Source organism: Papio anubis, chromosome 16 (assembly GCF_008728515.1).
Source record: "Papio anubis isolate 15944 chromosome 16, Panubis1.0, whole genome shotgun sequence".
Taxonomy (NCBI): domain Eukaryota; kingdom Metazoa; phylum Chordata; class Mammalia; order Primates; family Cercopithecidae; genus Papio; species Papio anubis.
This window is the reverse complement of record NC_044991.1, coordinates 60,757,755-60,774,555: the sequence shown is the minus strand read 5'-3', so window position 1 is coordinate 60,774,555 and position 16,801 is coordinate 60,757,755. Positions and strand designations below refer to the sequence as shown.

Below are 16,801 nucleotides of genomic sequence, written 5' to 3'. Positions count from 1 at the left end.
GGGTGACAGAGCAAGGCTGTATCTCAAAACATACATACGTACATTGAAGCCATTGAGGGGCCATGTGACTGACACTCTGAGAAGATCGCTATGGTAAAGGATACCCCAGTCGGATGGGGACCTGCTCCTCCCTGTATCATCACCTGTCGCCCATCTCAGCTCTAAGCAGGGCGACTCTTCCTTCTGGAGCCCTCCTTCCAAGTACACGCCTCCTTCCAAACCCACTAGTGAACCGAAAATAGCCCAAGGGAAAATGCCTTCTGATTGGACAAATCGTGTGTGTGTGTGTGTGTGTGTGTGTGTGTGTGTGTGTGTGTGTGTCCTTGGGCGGACCCCACTGTGATTGGTTACAGGCTTTCCTTTCTCTTCCAGTCAGACAACTATCTCGATGAGTGCTATTGCCCCATGACACAAGTACGCTCTCTGATTGGCCTTCCATGCATGAGTGACGGCAGAAACAGCTTATAGACGCCACGACTTGGCGGCGCTACCGAGGGGCTGTGGGCGCTGCAGCTGGACCCTCGGGCTGTCAGTGCGCTTCCAGCTCCGCACCCCGAGCCGGTGCGCCGCCCGCACTATGGCAGCCCCGCCGCAGCTGCGGGCTCTGCTCGTAGCCGTCAACGCACTGCTGCGCAAGCGCCGCTACCACGCTGCGTTGGCCGTGCTTAAGGGCTTCCGGAACGGGGCTGTGTGAGTGGGGCCATCGGGCCGGGCTGGGGCTGAGGGATGTCCTGGCTGGGGTCGGAGGCGCGAGTTCAAAGTCCGACGCCGCAGTGCTGTGTGCCCTGGAGCAGTCCTCTTTTGTCTCTAAGTCTCGGAGGTCACTATCTATGCAATGGGAGCTGGATTTTGGGTTGCGCGCCTTCCCAGCCCTGAACTGGGTTTCCCACTGCACATTTTCTGGGTCTTCCAACCTTTGCAGCCTGGCCCTCTTGCTTTGACCTCCTCCCAGGCCAGCTCCTGTATCCCCTTATTTGGGTTCAGTTCACCTCGCCTCGCGGTGTGCCTTTGGGCCTGACTGGCCTCAACGGCCCTATTTGCACAATGGGGAACTAGGCTCTGGCCTCTAGCTGGCAGGCAGAAGCCTCCTGTTTATACTGTCCCCATGAAGCTGCCCATGGACTTGCATCCTGCTTCTCACTCCTCACCTGTGGGACTCCAGCGCCAAGTCCCATTTGGCTAAGGGGGCTCCTGGGACTGACAATGAATGTAAAAGAAGCTGCAACTATCCTGGCATTTTACCTGCAAGAGAGGAGGTCTTGGGGTCATTGCCCTGGCAGGTGCCTAGAGGGGAGCTCAGCCTCCTTTAAACCTAGTGCATAACAGCCACCATTTATTTTTATTTTTATTTTTTAATTTTATTTATTTATTTTTTGAGACAGAGTTTTGCTCTGTCGCCCAGGCTGGAGTGCAGTGGCACAATCTCGGCTCACTGCAAACTCTGCCTCCTGGGTTCACACCATTCTCCTGCCTCAGCTTCTGGAGTAGCTGGGACTACAGGCGCCTGTCCCCACGCCGGGCTAATTTTTTGTATTTTTTAGTAGAGACGGTGTTTCACCGTGTTAGCTGGGATGGTCTCGATCTCCTAACCTCGTGATCCGCCCACCTCGGCCTCCCAAAGTGCTGGGATTATAGGCGTGAGCCACCGCGCCCGGCCGCCACCATTTATTGAGGTCCTATAGTGCCAGAACCCGGGACAAAGTAGAGAACAAACCAGAGAAAGTGGTTTGTGCCCCCCGGAATTGGCATCCTAGTGGCAACGTGGGATGGTGGGGAGGATATGGATGCCTTGGCTTGAACCCTGGTCCCACCTGCTCTGTGATCTGGAGGAAGTCATTTAGCCTCTCTAAGCCTCAATTTCTGTAAAATGGGCATGGTACTAGTACTTATACTATCAAGATTGAGTCAATATGTGTGAAATGCTTAGCACAGGCTGGCCATGGTGGCTCACACCTGTAATCCTAGCACTTTGGGAGGCCGAGGCAGGTGGATTATCTGAGGTCAGGAGTTCGAGACCAGCCTGGCCAACATGGCGAAACCCCATCTCTACCAAAAATTAGCTGGGTGTAGTAGCATGTGCCTGTAGTCCCAGCTACATGGGAGGCTGAGGGGCAGGAGAACTGTTTGAACCCAGGAGGTGGAGGTTGCAGTGAGCCGAGATTGGGCCACTCTACTCCAGCCTGGGAGACAGAGTGAAACTCCGTCTCAAAAGAAAAAAAAAAAAGAAAGTAAGTTTCATGAGGCCATAACTTATCTATTTTGTTCCTTGGTGTATTACTAGCACCTGGTATTTAGTAGTTTCTCAAATATTTATTGAATGAATGAATAAGTGTGCAAGATCAGAATTGCCATTGTCCCCATTTTCCAGATGAAAAGGCTATAGCTCAGAGGTAGACCCATTGCTCATGGCCACAGCACTTGGTCAGGGTTGGAGCCAGGATTCAAACCCAAGGATGCCTGGCCCCAGTGCCAGGCTCTTGGCTCCCATGGACACTCAAGAGTCAGGTAGAACTGGTTCCCACTGGTTCTGGCCAGATTATGTCAGCTATTGCTTAATCATCAGTGACCCTTTTGCCAAGTTTTTTTCTTTTTTGAGACGGAGTCTTGCTCTGTTGCCCAGGCTGGAGTGCAGTGGCATGATCTCGGCTCACTGCAAGCTCCATCTTTTGGGTTCAAGCCATTCTCCTGCCTCAGCCTCCTGAGTAGCTGGGACTACAGGTGCCCGCCACCATGCCTGGCTAACTTTTTGTATTTTTTAGTAGAGACTGGGTTTCACCATGTCAGCCAGGATGGTGTCGATCTCCTGACCTCGTCATCTGCCCGCCTCGGCCTCCCAGAGTGCTGGGATTACAGGCGTGAGCCACCGCGCCCGGCCCTTTTTGTTTTTTTGTTTTTTTAGACAGGATCTCGCTCTGTCACCCAGGCTGGAGTGCAGTGGTGTGATCTCACTCGGTTCACTGCAACCTCCGCCTCCCGGGTTCAAGCAATTCTCCTGCTTCAGCCTCCCAAGTAGCGGGACTACAGGTACGCGCTATCATGCTTGGCTAATTTTTTTGTATTTTTAGTAGAGACGGTTTTCACCATGCTGGCCAGGCTGGTCTCGAATTCCTTATCTCGTCACCACCTGCCTGGGCCTTCCAAAATGCTGGGATTACAGGTGTGAGCCACTGCACCCGGCACCCCCACACATCTTTTTAAAAAGTTTTATGTTGAAATAATTTTGGATTTATAATTTCCTCATTTTACACAGTTATTGCTGTGCTGCACACACATCTGTACACCTTGCTCTAATAAGTTGTATGTCCATATCAGTGTGCATAAAGTTGCCTCATTCTTTTTTTTTTTTTTTTTTTTGAGATGGAGTGTTGCTCTGTTGCCCAGACTGGAGTGCAATGGCACTATCTCGGCTCACTGCAACCTGCACCTGCCGGGTTCAAGCGATTCTCCTGCCTCAGCCTCCTGAATAGCTGGGATTACAGGTGTGCACCACCACATCCAGCTAATTTTTGTATTTTTAGTAGAGATGGGATTTCGGTACGTTGGCCAGGCTGGTCTTGAACTCCTGACCTCAGGTGATCCACCTGCCCCAACCTCCCAAAGTGCTGGGATTACAGGCGTGAACGACCGTGCTGGGCCTTTTTTTTTTTTTTTTTTTTAATTTAAAGATGGGGTCTTGCTCTGTCACCCAGGCTGGAGTGCAGTGGTGTGATCATAGCTCACTGTAGCCTTGAACTCTTGGGCTCCAGGAATCCTCGCACCTCAGCCTCCCAAGTAGCTAGGACTATAGGTGCACAACACCAGTTAATTTTTCATACTTTTTATAAAGACAGAGTATCACTACATTGCCCAGGCTGGTCTCAAGCTGCTGGTCTCAAGCTCCCGGCTCAAGCGATCCACCCACCTCAGCCTCCTAAAGTGCTGGAATTACAGACGTGAGTCACTGCACCTGGCCAAATTTTTTATTTTTTGTAGAGATGGGGTCTCACCATGTTGCCCAGGCAGGTCTTGAACTCCTGGCCTTAAGCAGTCCTCCTACCTTGGCCTCCCAGAGTGCTAGGATTACAGGCATGAGCCACTGCACCCAGCCTTGGACACAGATTTGATTCCAGTCTTTTGTTTTTTCAAACAAGCCTGCAGTGAACATTCATGTATATTTGGGGAGACAATAGTATGTGGCTCATGACCATTGTCTCAAGGGGGCTGTCCAGGATTTTTAGACCTTGTAGCCTGGTAAGACCAGGGTCGGTACCTGGAGAACTTAGTCAGGGATAGGGGTAGGGGTGGAGTTGTCCAATAAAGAATAAAAAAAGAAGAGATACTAATATTGACTGAGCTAGGAACTTCTACATGTGCGTAACTGCCAAAAGCCATTCTGTAAAATGGAGAATACCTTTTGTTGATGGGAAAAGGGAGGTTCAGAGAGGTTAACTGATTTATCCAAGTTCACACAGCAAAACATGGCAGGGCTTTGGCACCAAATACCACTGTCTTTCTACTATTCATTTGAGTATAGTTAAAACAATGAAAGTAAACATGGTCACATCATTCCTAGATCCCTAAATGAGGAGGAGAAAGGAGGGGTGGGGGAAGAGGTTTGAATCTTAAAAGGAGGCAATTATGTAACATTTAAAATATTTAATAATTTTAAAAGCAATACTTAATCACAGATAATTTTGGAAGTATAGAAAAGTTTAAAAAGCAAGCAAAAATAAATTTTATATTCCTCCAGTGCAGTGGGCATTGCTAATAACAGTGGCATATTTCCTTCCAGTTTTTTTTTTTTTTTTTTTTTTTTTTTTTTTTTTTTTTTTTGAGACGGAGTCTTGCTCTGTCGCCCAGGCTGGAGTGCAGTGGCACGATCTCGGCTCACTGCAAGCTCCAACTCCTGGGTTCACGCCATTCTCCCGCCTCAGCCTCCGAGTAGCTGGGACTACAGGCGCCCGCCACCACGCCCGGCTGGTTTTTTTTTTGTATTTTTAGTAGAGACGGGGTTTCACCATGTTAGCCAGGATGGTCTCGATCTCCTGACCTCGTGATCCACCCGCCTCGGCCTCCCAAAGTGCTGGGATTACAGGCTTGAGCCACCGCGCCCGGCCTCCTTCCAGTTTTTTAAATTTTATTTTTGTTTTTGAGACAGAGTCTTAGTCTGCTGCCCAGGCTAGAGTGCAGTGGCACAATCTCGACTTGCTGCAGCCTCCGCCTCCCGGGTTCAAGAGATTCTCCTGCCTCAGCCTCCCGAGTAGCTGGGAATATAGGTGCCCGCCACCATAGCCAGCTAATTTTTGTAGTATTTTTAGTAGAGACAGGGTTTCACCATGTTGTCCAGGCTGGTCTCAAACTCCTGACCTCAAATGATCTGCCCACTTCAGCCTTCCAAAGTACCAGCCTTTTTATAAATGCATTTTTACAAAGTTGAGGTCCTCCTTTGTATAATAGTTAGAAAGAGGTATAGTGTTACCTAACAGCTGTTTTAGGGAATTTGTTAACTTTAAGATGAGCCAAGCTGAAGATAGAACCTTCTAGAAATGACATTGTCATGGGTAAGGGCTGTTCTGGCATCAGTCAGTCAACAGTTATTTATCAAGCACATGTTATTTGTCAGGTACCATGTGGGGTGCTAGGGACTATGCAGATGACAAGCCAGACACATTCCCTGTCTTCACAGAGCCCACAGTCTAGCACAGGAAAGCGATCATTATAATAGAATAAATAGTTAATAGCTGAGTCATTAAACTGGGAAGATGAAGTGCTGGAGAGAAGTTTTGGGATCTGTGGCAATGAAAAATTGCGCAAACCTAGGCTGGAGTATCAGAAGGCCTTTACAGAGGGCCCAGCTGAGACTGGAAGGCTGAGGGAAGGTGACTGGGGAGGAGCACGCCAGATAGTGGGAACTGCCAGGACAAAGCCAGGAGCAGAGAAGGACCTGATGTGTCAGACGCAGTCCAGGAAGGACAGTGTGGCTGGAGCAGCAGAGGAGGGCTCTGGGGTGAGGTGGGAGCATTGACCAGGGGCCAAGGCTGTAGCACTTTCAAGGCTGCAGGGAGGAGCTTGGAATTTGTTTTGTGAGTAGTGGAAAGATGTTAGAGGATTTTAAGCTGGGAGTGATGTGATGAGATTGATGTTTTTAAAAGATGAGACTGGCTAGGACGGGCAGGGTGGCTCACGCTTATAATCCCAGCACTTTGGGAGGCTGAGGCGGGCGGATCACCTGAGGTTGGGAGTTCGAGACCAGCCTGACCAACAGGGAGAACCCCATCTCTACTAAAAATACAAAATTAGCCGGGCATGGTGGCACATGCCTGTAATTCCAGCTACTTGGGAGACTGAGGCAGGAGAATTGCTGGAACCTGGGAGGCGGAGGTTGCAGTGAGCCGAGATCACGCCATTGCACTCCAGGCTGAGCAATAAGAGCAAAACTCCGTCTCAAAAAAAAAAAAAAAAAAGATGAGACTGGCTGCAGTGAGAATGTCAGGATGGAGCAGAGGGAGCAATTCCACAAAGCCAGTTGAGCAAGGATGGTGGACCTTTTACATGTACCATCTCCTTCCATCAAAATTATAGGGCCGGGCATGGTGGCTCACACCTGTAATCCCAGCACTTTGGGAGGCCGAGGCAGGCGGATCACCTGAAGTCAGGAGTTCGAAACCAGCCTGAGCAACGTGGAGAAACCTTGTCTCTACTAAAAATACAAAAATTAGCCGGGCGTGGTGGCGTGTACCTGTAATCCCAGCTACTCAGGAGGCTGAGGCAAGATAATTGCCTGAACCAGGGAGGCAGAGGTTGCAGTAAGCCAAGATCATACCACTGCACTCCAGCCTGGGCGACAGAGAGAGACTCTGTCTCGGAAAAGAAAAAAGAAATTACAACGAGCCCTCTGACGTTTAACATCCCTTTTTAAGGTTGGCGGATCACCTGAGGTCAGGAGTTCCAGACCAGCCTGGGCAACATGGTAAAACCCCATCTCTACTAAAAATACAAAAATTAGCCTGGCATGGTGGCTGGCGCCTGTAATCCCAGCTACTCGGGAGGCTGAGGCAGGAGAATTGCTTGAACCCAGGAGGCGGAGGCTACAGTGAGCCAAGATTGCACCACTGTACTCCAGCCTGGGTGACGGAGCGAGACTCCATCTCAAAAAACAAACAAAAAACAACCCTTTTTATGCTGATCATGATGGCACACACTTGTAGTCTCAGGTACTCAGGGAGCTGAGGCTGGAGGATCGCTGGAGCCTAGGAGTTCAGGGCTGCAGTGAGCTATGATCATACCACTGCACACCAGCCTGGGAGACAGAATGAGGCTCTGTTGTTGAATAATTAAAAATAACATCCCTTTTTATGGTGCGGAAACTGAGGCTCAGAGAAGTTAAAGGACATGCCTGAGACCATACTACCAGGAAGTATCAGAGCCAGGATTTGCATCCAGCATGATTTCCCCTCCCAAAGTGGTGTCAGAATTTGGGATGGGGAGAGAGAACAAGCAGTCAAAAGGAGAGCCCAAAAAGAAAGTGCAACACAGTGACGTTATAGTAACTGTTTTCTTCTGTTTCTACAGCTATGGAGCCAAAATCCGGGCCCCTCATGCACTGGTCATGACCTTTCTCTTCCGGAATGGCAGGTATACATCCCTCAAACTGGGAGAGAAGGTGGTCAGCCCTCAGTGCCAGGACAGTCGTAGTAGCTTCTTAGCTGGGTCTACCCTGTCCCCCCCATCACGCCTCCTACAGTTCAACTCTTTTTTTCTTTTGTTTTTTGTTGTTGTTGAGATGGAGTCTCTCTCTGTTTCCCAGGCTGGAGTGCAGTGGTGATCTTGGTTCACTGCAACCTCCGCCTCTGGGAATCAAGCGATTCTCCTGCTTCAGTCTCCTGAGTAGCTGCGACTACAGGCACCCGCCACCAGGCCTGGCTAATTTTTGCATTTTTAGTAGAGATGGGGTTTCACCATATTGGCCAGGCTGGTCTTGAACTCACGACTTCAGGTGATCAGCTGCCTGGGCCTCCCACAGTGCTGGGATTACAGGTGTGAGTCACCGTGCCTGGCCCTAAAGTCCAACTGTGATCCCATTATCCCTGCTTGAAAACTCCCTGTGCCCTCCAAGGAAGCCCAGCTTCCAGGCCTGGCCTTCAGTGCCTTCTGCAGTCTGGCCTCAGCTGACCCCCTGTTGTGTCCACCCTGGGGTGCCTTTGGCACACAGAACTCACTGCCATTCCATGCACGTGCCATGTGTAGCTCCACCTGCACACGTCTGCTCATGCAGCACTCACGCCAGGAGAGCCTTTGGCTCGCACTCCACCTTTACTTCCCTCCTAGCACTCCAGACCAGTTCTCTGAGGATCACTTCCTCCTCAGAGCTCCCTGATCTCTCGTCTCTTGCTCAAGCCTCTTCACCTTCCTCTCATTTCCCATAGCTCTTCCCTCAAGGCACTTCTCAGAAAACGGGTTGCAGTCTAGTGTTTAATGCATACAGGCTCACGTAGAATGTACAGGAATCATGCACTGCTAGCCTCCAGGCCAACTCCAACTTGCAAGATGTGCTCATTTTGTATTTTTATCTTATTTGTTTGTTTTGTTTTTGTTGTCCTCCAAGTCATTTTTTAAAAAACTGAACTCATGTGTATTCAGCAGGTGTTTATTGAGCATCTGCTATGTGCCAGACACTGTTCTAGGTACTGGGGATACAGCAGTGAACAAAACAGGCAGTGACTCCTGCTGACATTCTAGCAGGGGGTGGCAGAAAATAAACCTAGTAAGGAGAGTCTGTGGTATGTTAGAAGGTGATATGGTTATGGAAAAGTGAAATTAGAGCAGGGAAAAAGGGAAAGGGCATCAGAAGTGCTGAGGGGACAGGTTGCAGAATTAAATAGGGAAGGCCTCTATGAGAAAGTGACATTGGAGTAAAGACTTGAAGGAGACAGAGTTGTCCAGGTGGATATGAGGGAAAAGAGTGTTCCAGGCCACGGGCATAGCCAGTGCAAAGGCCTTGAGGTAGGATCCTGCCTGATAAGTGTGAGGAGGCTGGAGCAGAGGGACTGAAGGGGAGAGAGGACAGAGAGGCGGGTCACAGCTTGACCTGGGTCAGTCCTCTCCAGCTTTGGGTCATAGAGAGGAATTTGGCTTTTCCTTTAAGTGCAATGGGAAATTGTTGTAAGATTTTGAGTAGAGCTGCACCATTATTTGACTTACGTGTTAACAGCGTGAGGGTTAAGAATCTGCTACCAGGCTAGGCGCAGTGGCTCATGCCTGTAATCCCAACACTTTGGGAGGCCGAGGTGGGTGGTACACTTGAGGTCAGGAGTTCGAGACCAGCCAGGCCAACATGGCAAAACCTTGTCTCTACCAAAAAATACAAAGATTAGGTTGGGCACAATGGCTCATGCCCGTAATCCCAGCAGTTTGGGAAGCTGAGGCAGGCAAATCGTGAGGTCAGGAGATCAAGACCATCCTGGCTAACACGATGAAACCCTGTCTCTACTAAAAATACAAAAATTAGCTCGGCATGGCAGCACACGCCTGTGGTCCCAGCTACTCAGAAAGCCGAGGCAGGAGAATTGCTTGAACCTGACAGGCAGAGGTTGCAGTGAGCCGAGATCACGATACTGCACTCCAGCTTGGGCCACAGAGTGAGACTCCGTCCCAAAATAAATAAACAAACAGATTAGTCGTATGTGATGGTGCACACCTGTAGTCCCAGCTACTCGGGAGACTGAGGCAAGAGAATCGCTCAAACCCAGGAGGAGAGGTTGCAGTGAGCCCAGATCATGCCACTGGACTCCAGCCTGGGCAACAGAGCTAGACTCCATCTCAGAGAAAAAAAAAAAAAAAAATTGCTGCCAGGTTAAGAACAGATTGGTGTGGGGGGAGGGGAGCGGGGCCACCCAAGGGCAGAAGCAGGTTCCCTCCAGGAGGCTGTGGCAGTGATGCAAGTGAGCCAGTGTCGGGCTTGGACCTCAGTGGTGCTGGTGCAGGTGAGAAGAGTGGTCAGTCTCTAGACACATTTTGAAGGCAGGGTTAGTGCCAACATTTAAAAACTGGTAGATTCCACATGGAAATCGAGCTTTCCTGCCTTAGGACTGGCAACACTGGGGCCTGTGTTTGCATAGGGTGACAGCCAGCTGCTCCCGGCTGTCCCCAGCCACCTGGAAGATTTCCCCGTGGACCCTCTCACTCATTCAGGGTCCTCGTCGAGCTTTAAGAGCACCTGAGTTTGCCATTCCTGAATTGGGAGGAGTAGACTCTGCTCTTTCTCTGTGTTGTCTTTCCTGCCCCCTAGTGATTTTTTTTTTTTTTTTTTTTTTTTTTAATTTTTAGAGACAGGGAATCTGTTACCCAGACTGGAGTGCTGTTGCGCAATCATGGTTCACTGCAGACTCAAGCAAACCTCCTTCCTCAGCCTCCCGAGTAGTGGGAACTACAGGCATGTGCCACCACACCAGGCTAATTTTTTCTTTATTTTTTTTTATAGAGACGAGGTCTCATTATGTTGCCCAGGCTGGTCTGGAACTCCTGGGCTCAAGGAATCTGCCCGTGTTGGCCTCTCAAAGTGTTGGGATGACAGGTGTGAGCCACAGGTGTGAGCTACTGTGTCTGGCCTCCTAGTAACTTTTTTTTTTTTTTTTTTTTTTAAGGTAGAGTCTCTCTCTGTCGCCCAGGCTGGAATGCAGTGGCGCCTACTCAGCACAGCCTCCCAAAGTGTTGGGGTTATAGGCGTGAGCCACTGCACTGCACCTGACCTCTAGTGATTTTTAAGGGATAAAAAGAATAGCCTCCTCTATTTAAATGTTCACTTCTCAGGATAAAGACCAAACTCAGCATGGCCCCACTGCCTCTGCCCTGCACCCTCCCCACAAACTCTCTGGTTCTCTGCCCATGGCCACTGTGGCTTCTCTCTGCTCCTTTCCTCATACTCTCTGCCCCTCCTCTGGGCCTGGCACGTGCTGAGCCCTCTGCCTGGGATGCAGCTCCCCTCCCCTCTTGACCTCCTTGACTCCTCCTCATCAGGAAGATCCCAGCACCATCTCTTGTCAAGGTCAAAGTTCTTTTTGTGATTATTTATTTCACATTTTCCTCTCCCAGCAGATCTCAAGCCCCTGAGGGCAGCGAGCAGATCTGTTTCTTCTCAGAATTGTATTCCCAGATCCAACACATGGCAGACACTCACTCCTTCACTTCTTCACATTTTTACTCAAAAAAACATTTATTACGCACCTACTATGTGCCAGGCCCTGCAGATGAACAAGCCAGATCCAGACACCACCCTCCTGTAGCTGCTACTGGGGTGGGGGAAGATAATAAACAAGCATATAAATGTCGGGTGGTGACCATAGCTAGGAAGGAAAAGAAAATTAGGGTCAGGACAGGATGTGATGGGTATTCTATTCTGTAGGGTGATCAGGGAAGGTCTCCTTGGGGAAGTGGCACTGAGTCAAGGCCTGAATCAGGGGAGAGAGCATGAAGGGTAGAGGCCGGTGACTGAATGAGCATTACTCTGAGCGCTTTGGCAGGTTGTTAGGCATGCCCAGTGCTCAGTGGGGCTGCCGAGCCTGCACTCATGGCAGGGGCGCCTGTGTTTGTGCAGCCTCCAGGAGAAGCTGTGGGCCATCCTGCAGGCCACGTATATGCACTCCTGGAACCTGGCATGGTTTGTGTTCACCTACAAGGGTCTCCGTGCCCTGCAGTCCCGCATACAAGGCAAGACCTACCCAGCGCACGCATTCCTGGCGGCCTTCCTCGGGGGTATCCTGGTGTTTGGAGAAAACAATAACATCAACAGCCAGGTAAAGATCCTCCCGAGGTGGGGGTGGTGAGGGGGGCGTGGTTCAGCACAGAGGTGGGGGTGACAAAATGGGGAGTGGTTCAGTACAGAGGTGGAGTGACAGAAGGGGCGGTTGAGGTGCAAGGTAGGGGGTGATGGAAGGGGTGGTTCAGTGGAGGTGGGGGTGACGGAAGGGCGTGGTTCAGTGTAGGGGTGGGGGTGGGGGAGGGCGTGGTTCGGTATGGGGTAGGATGGGGCGGGGGTGATTCAGTGTAGAGGTAGGTGGGGGAAGGGGTGTGGCGGTTCCGGTGTGGGGAGGAAATCGAAAAAGTCGTTCAAATCTCAGCAGAAATCGGAAATCGAAACTTATCGTTCGTCTCGAAAAATCAGAAAAACATCGTTCTCGAAATCAAAAATCCAAAAGACAATCGTTAAAATCCTCAGAAATCAAATCGAAATCACGATCATAATCAAAATCAAAAGATCAAATGCGTTCTCGAAATCTTAATCGGGCTTTCCTTCAAATCTCAGCATCAAATCCGAAGCGTCAGGTCGAAATCGAAAGCGTCGACCGAAAGATCGTCGAGAAAAACCGTTCAGATCCGAAAAGTAAAATGAGAGAATCGTTCAATCTCGGGGAGTCTCGTCGAGGAAAAGTGGATTCAGTCTCGAAGTCGTCGAGAAAAGGGACAAGGATTCTATCTCGGAAATGGAAGTACGAGATCGAAGTCTCGTTCAATCTCTCTCGAGGTCAGGAAAACAAGAAATCTCCTGGATTCAAATCTCCGTCGGGGGTCGAGAGACCTGAATTCTATCTCGAAATCCGAAATCGAGAACAATAGTTAATCTCGGGAAGTCTCGGTCGAAAAAGCGTAAATCTCGAAAATCGAGATCGAAAACATCGTTAATCAAGAGAAGTGCGAGGATGCATTAGTTCTATAGAGGTAGGCGTAGGGGAAGGGGCGTGGCTCAGTGTAGAGGTAGGAGTGGGGAAGAGGTATAGTTCTATATAAATTAGAGAGGAAAGAGGTAAGTTGTATGGGTCGGGCGAGGTGGGAGTGGGGGAAAGGGCATGGTTCTGGATAGAGGTACGAGTGGGGGAAGGGATGTGGTTCAGTGTAGGGTTAGGAGTTGGGGAAGAGGCGTAGTTCTGTATAGAGTAAGATTGGGGGATAGAGGCGTGGATTCCGGTGGGGGTCCGGAGCAGGAAAGGTATGGAAATCTCAGTCGGAAGTCGAAAAAGCTATCATCGAAAATTATCGTTCAATCTCAAAAAATCTCGTCAGAAAATATCGTTAATCTCGAAAATCAAGAAGTCGAAAAACTATCGTTAATCTCAAAAATCTCTCAATCAAAGCGTATCGTTAATCCTCGAAAATCTCATCCGAAAAGCTATCGTTAAATCGCGTTAAATCTCAAAAAATCTCAATCGAAATCTCGTTCAATCTCGAAATCTCCGGTCAGAAAGCAAATCTCGCGAAATCTAAATTAAAGGGAAAGAAGTATGCGTTTAAGTGTAGAGGTGGAAGTGGGAAGAGGCGTGGTTCGAGTGTAAGTGTGGTGAAGAAGTAAGTTCCAGTATAGGAGGTGGGGAATTAGGGAAGGGCGTGGTTTTCATATAGAGATGGCTGATAGGAGAAGGGGCCTGGTTCGGTGTAGAGGTGGGAGTGGGGAGGGGGCGTGGTTCAGTGTAGAGGTGGGGGTGGGGGTAGCGGGCATGGTTCTGTATAGAGGTGGGGCTAGGGGAGGGGGCCCTGGTTCTGTATAGAGGTTGGGGTGGAGGTGATGAAGATGATAAGCTCTTAGCTCTTTTACATGTCTGAGGTCTGTGACTCACCAGTCCCTCTGTGACTTTGGAAGGTCATTTCCCTCTCAGTTTTTCCATCTGTAATTTCATGGTTCCCAAAAATCAATGCATGTGCTGCTCTCTGGGGCAGAGATTGTTTTTGAAAACCACTCTGTAGTGAAATGAGGGGAAAAAATGACCCTGAAGTAAGGTTTTCATAAAAGAAAACTTAATACACTCTTAAAAACTCTCTCTCATTCTGTGACTTGTCTTTTTTCTGGGTTAAAATTCCCTTTTGCTATGAGATGATGATGAATAAGAGACTAAATGCTAGTTGTTGGGTTTTTGTTCTGTTTTGTTTTTATTGAGACAGAGTCTTGCTCTGTTGCCCAGGCTGGAGTGCAGTGGCACAATCTAGGCTCATTGCAACAACCTCCATTTCCCAGGTTCAAGCATTTGTCCTATCTCAGCCCTCCGAGTAGCTGGGGGGACTACAAGCGCCTGCCACCATACCAGCTAATTTTTGTATTTTAGTAGAGATGGGGTTTCACCATATTGGTCAGACTGGTCTCAAACTCCTGACCCCAGGTGGTGCCCCCCTTGGTCTCCCAAAGTGTAGCGTGAGCCACCGCACCTGGCGGAATGCTAGTTGTTTTTTAATGTTCTTTGGCATCCTGCAAAGTTGGCAGCCTCTCTCTACTTGCCTCCCTCAAATTTCTTAAATATTTTTAAATTGTAAAAGTATTTTTTAGGACAGGTATGGTGGCTCATGCCGGTAATCCCATCTCCATTAAAAATGCAAAAAAATGGCCAGGCGTGGTGGCTCAAGCCTGTAATCCCAGCACTTTGGGAGGCCGAGATGGGCAGATCACGAGGTCAGGAGATCGAGACCATCCTGGCTAACACGGTGAAACCCCGTCTCTACTAAAAAAATACAAAAAATTAGCCGGGCAAGGTGGCGGGCGCCTGTAGTCCCAGCTACTCCGGAGGCTGAGCCAGGAGAATGGCGTGAACCTGGGAGGCGGAGCTTGCAGTGAGCCGAGATAGCGCCACTGCACTCCGGCCTGGGCGACAGAACGAGACTCCTTCTCAAAAAAAAAAAAAAAAACTGCAAAAAAATTAGGCATAGTGGCACACACCTGTAGTCTCAGCTGCTTGGGAGGCTGAGGCAAGAGAATCGCTTGAACCAGGGAGGTAGAGGTTGCAGTGAGCCAAGATCGTGCCACTGCACTCCAGCCAGGGTGACAGAGCAAGACTCTGTCTCAAAAAAAAAAAAAGAAAAAAAAATTTAACCATTTTTTTTTTTAACTGTAATTTTTATTGGCTGTCACATATAATCCCAACACTTTGGCATGCTGAGGCGGGAGGACTGCTTGAGGCCAGGAGTTTGAGACAGCTGGGGCAACACAGCAAGACCCCATCTCTAAAGTTTTATTTTTATTATTATTATTTTTTTTTAACTACATCCAAAGTAAGCTGAAGAAAAGAAGCAATAAAAATTAGTGCAGAAAATGGGCTGGCGCTGTGGCTTACACCTGTAATCCCAGCACTTTGGAAGGCTGAGGTGGGCGGATTATCTGAGGTCAGGAGTTCAGGACCATCCTGGCCAACGCAGTGAAACCCTATCTCTACTAAAAATACAAAAATTAGCTGGGCGTAGTGGACGACACCTGTAATCCCAGCTACTCTGGAGGCTGAGGCAGTAGAATCGCTTGAACCTAGGAGGCAGAGGTTGCAGTGAGCCGAGATCCAGTAAGCCCACTCCAGCCTGGGCGATAGGGCCAGATTCCATCTCAGAAAAAAAATTAAAAATTTAGTGCAGAAATCAATGAAACTGAAAACACGAAATCAATAGAGAAAAGGAACTAAACCAAAAGTTGATTCTTTGAAGAGATAAATAAAATAAACCCTTAGCCAGGCTCATTCTTTGAAGAGAGAAATAAAATAAACCCATAGCCAGGAAAAAAGAGAAATGAAACAAATTATTAATATCAAAAACAAAAGAGGGACATCACTACTGATCACCAGTAATTCCCATCATTCCCTCTTTGCAGATCAACATGTACCTGTTGTCACGTGTCCTGTTTGCCCTGGGCCGCCTGGCTGTAGAGAAGGGCTACATCCCTGAACCCAGGTGGGACCCGTTCCCGCTGCTCACCGCAGTGGTGTGGGGGCTGGTGCTGTGGCTCTTTGAGTATCACCGATCCACCCTGCAGCCCTCACTGCAGTCCTCCATGACCTACCTCTATGAGGACAGCAATGTATGGCATGGCATCTCAGACTTCCTCATCTATAACAAGAGCCGCCCCTCCAATTAACGCAGCCCTGAGGTGTCTGGCTGTGGCTCAAGATGTGGCTCCATGCAGACCCTCCCAAAGGATCCTGCCTTCTCAAGATCATGGAGCTCAGACTCTAACTGGTGTTATCCAGGTTCCATTTGCTGAAGTAAAAACACTGATTTTCAAATCCCAGTGGGTACCTTTGTATGGTGGCACGAGTGGCCGAATCAGGCTGAGGAATCTAGGGCTTGGTTCCAGCTGTGCAGCTGACTTCTGTGAGACTGGGGCCAGCCACACCACTCTCTAGGCCTCAGGGGTCATGGAGCTCAGAGGAGGGCCCTGAGATCTCTTTCTGGTGGGAATGTTCATTCTTCAACTGTTCTTACATCACAGAGGGCTCCTTGCTGGTGGGCAGTGGGTTGTAAATACTTTTTAAAAAACACTTAAGTTCCTCATCTCAGATGTTGTTCTATTGGAGAAGTTCTAGAGTCCCACTGTCCAATAGAAACATGTGAGCCATATATGTAATTAAAATGTTTCTAGTAGCCACGTTACAAAAAAGTAGAAGGCTGGCCACTGTGGCTCACTCCTGTAATCCCAGAACTTTGGGAGGCCAAGGCGGGTGGATCACTCGAGCTCAGGGGCTTGAGACCAGTGTGGGCAACATGGTGAAACCCAGTTTTTACAAAAAATACAAAAAAATTAGCCGGGTTCTATCACCTGTGGTTCCAGCTGAGGTGGGAGGATCACTTGAGCCTATGAGGTCAAGGCTACAGTGAGCAAAGATCACACCACTGCACTCCAGCCTGGGCGACAGTGACACCATGTCTCACCAAAAAAAAAAAAAAAGACTCATCTTTTTTTTTTTTTTTTTTGAGACGGAGTCTTGCGCTGTTGCCCGAGCTGGAGTGCAGTGGCCAGATCTCAGCTCACTGCAAGCTCCGCCTCCGGGTTCACGCCATTCTCCTGCCTCAGCCTCCCAAGTAG

The 16,801-nt window shown here is 49.2% G+C and overlaps 1 protein-coding gene across 1 annotated transcript; it reads left to right on the top strand.

The window, feature by feature from the left end:
• Window positions 1-358: 358 nt before the first annotated feature.
• On the top strand, window positions 359-16,006 carry PXMP4 (peroxisomal membrane protein 4). Its single transcript, XM_003904842.4, has 4 exons — window positions 359-690; window positions 7,552-7,614; window positions 11,573-11,771; window positions 15,590-16,006. Exons 1-4 carry the CDS (start codon window positions 578-580, stop codon window positions 15,851-15,853), a joined length of 639 nt encoding a protein of 212 aa, XP_003904891.1. The 5' UTR covers window positions 359-577; the 3' UTR covers window positions 15,854-16,006.
• Window positions 16,007-16,801: the final 795 nt, after the last annotated feature.

Bases quoted from the DNA above. Each gene is read 5' to 3' on its own strand.
- PXMP4 (XM_003904842.4), top strand. From the start codon at position 578: ATGGCAGCCCCGCCGCAGCTGCGGGCTCTGCTCGTAGCCGTCAACGCA. The intron at 691-7,551 runs GTGAGTGGGGCC...CTGTTTCTACAG, and splicing joins GGCTTCCGGAACGGGGCTGT to CTATGGAGCCAAAATCCGGG. The intron at 11,772-15,589 runs GTAAAGATCCTC...CCCTCTTTGCAG, and splicing joins ACAATAACATCAACAGCCAG to ATCAACATGTACCTGTTGTC.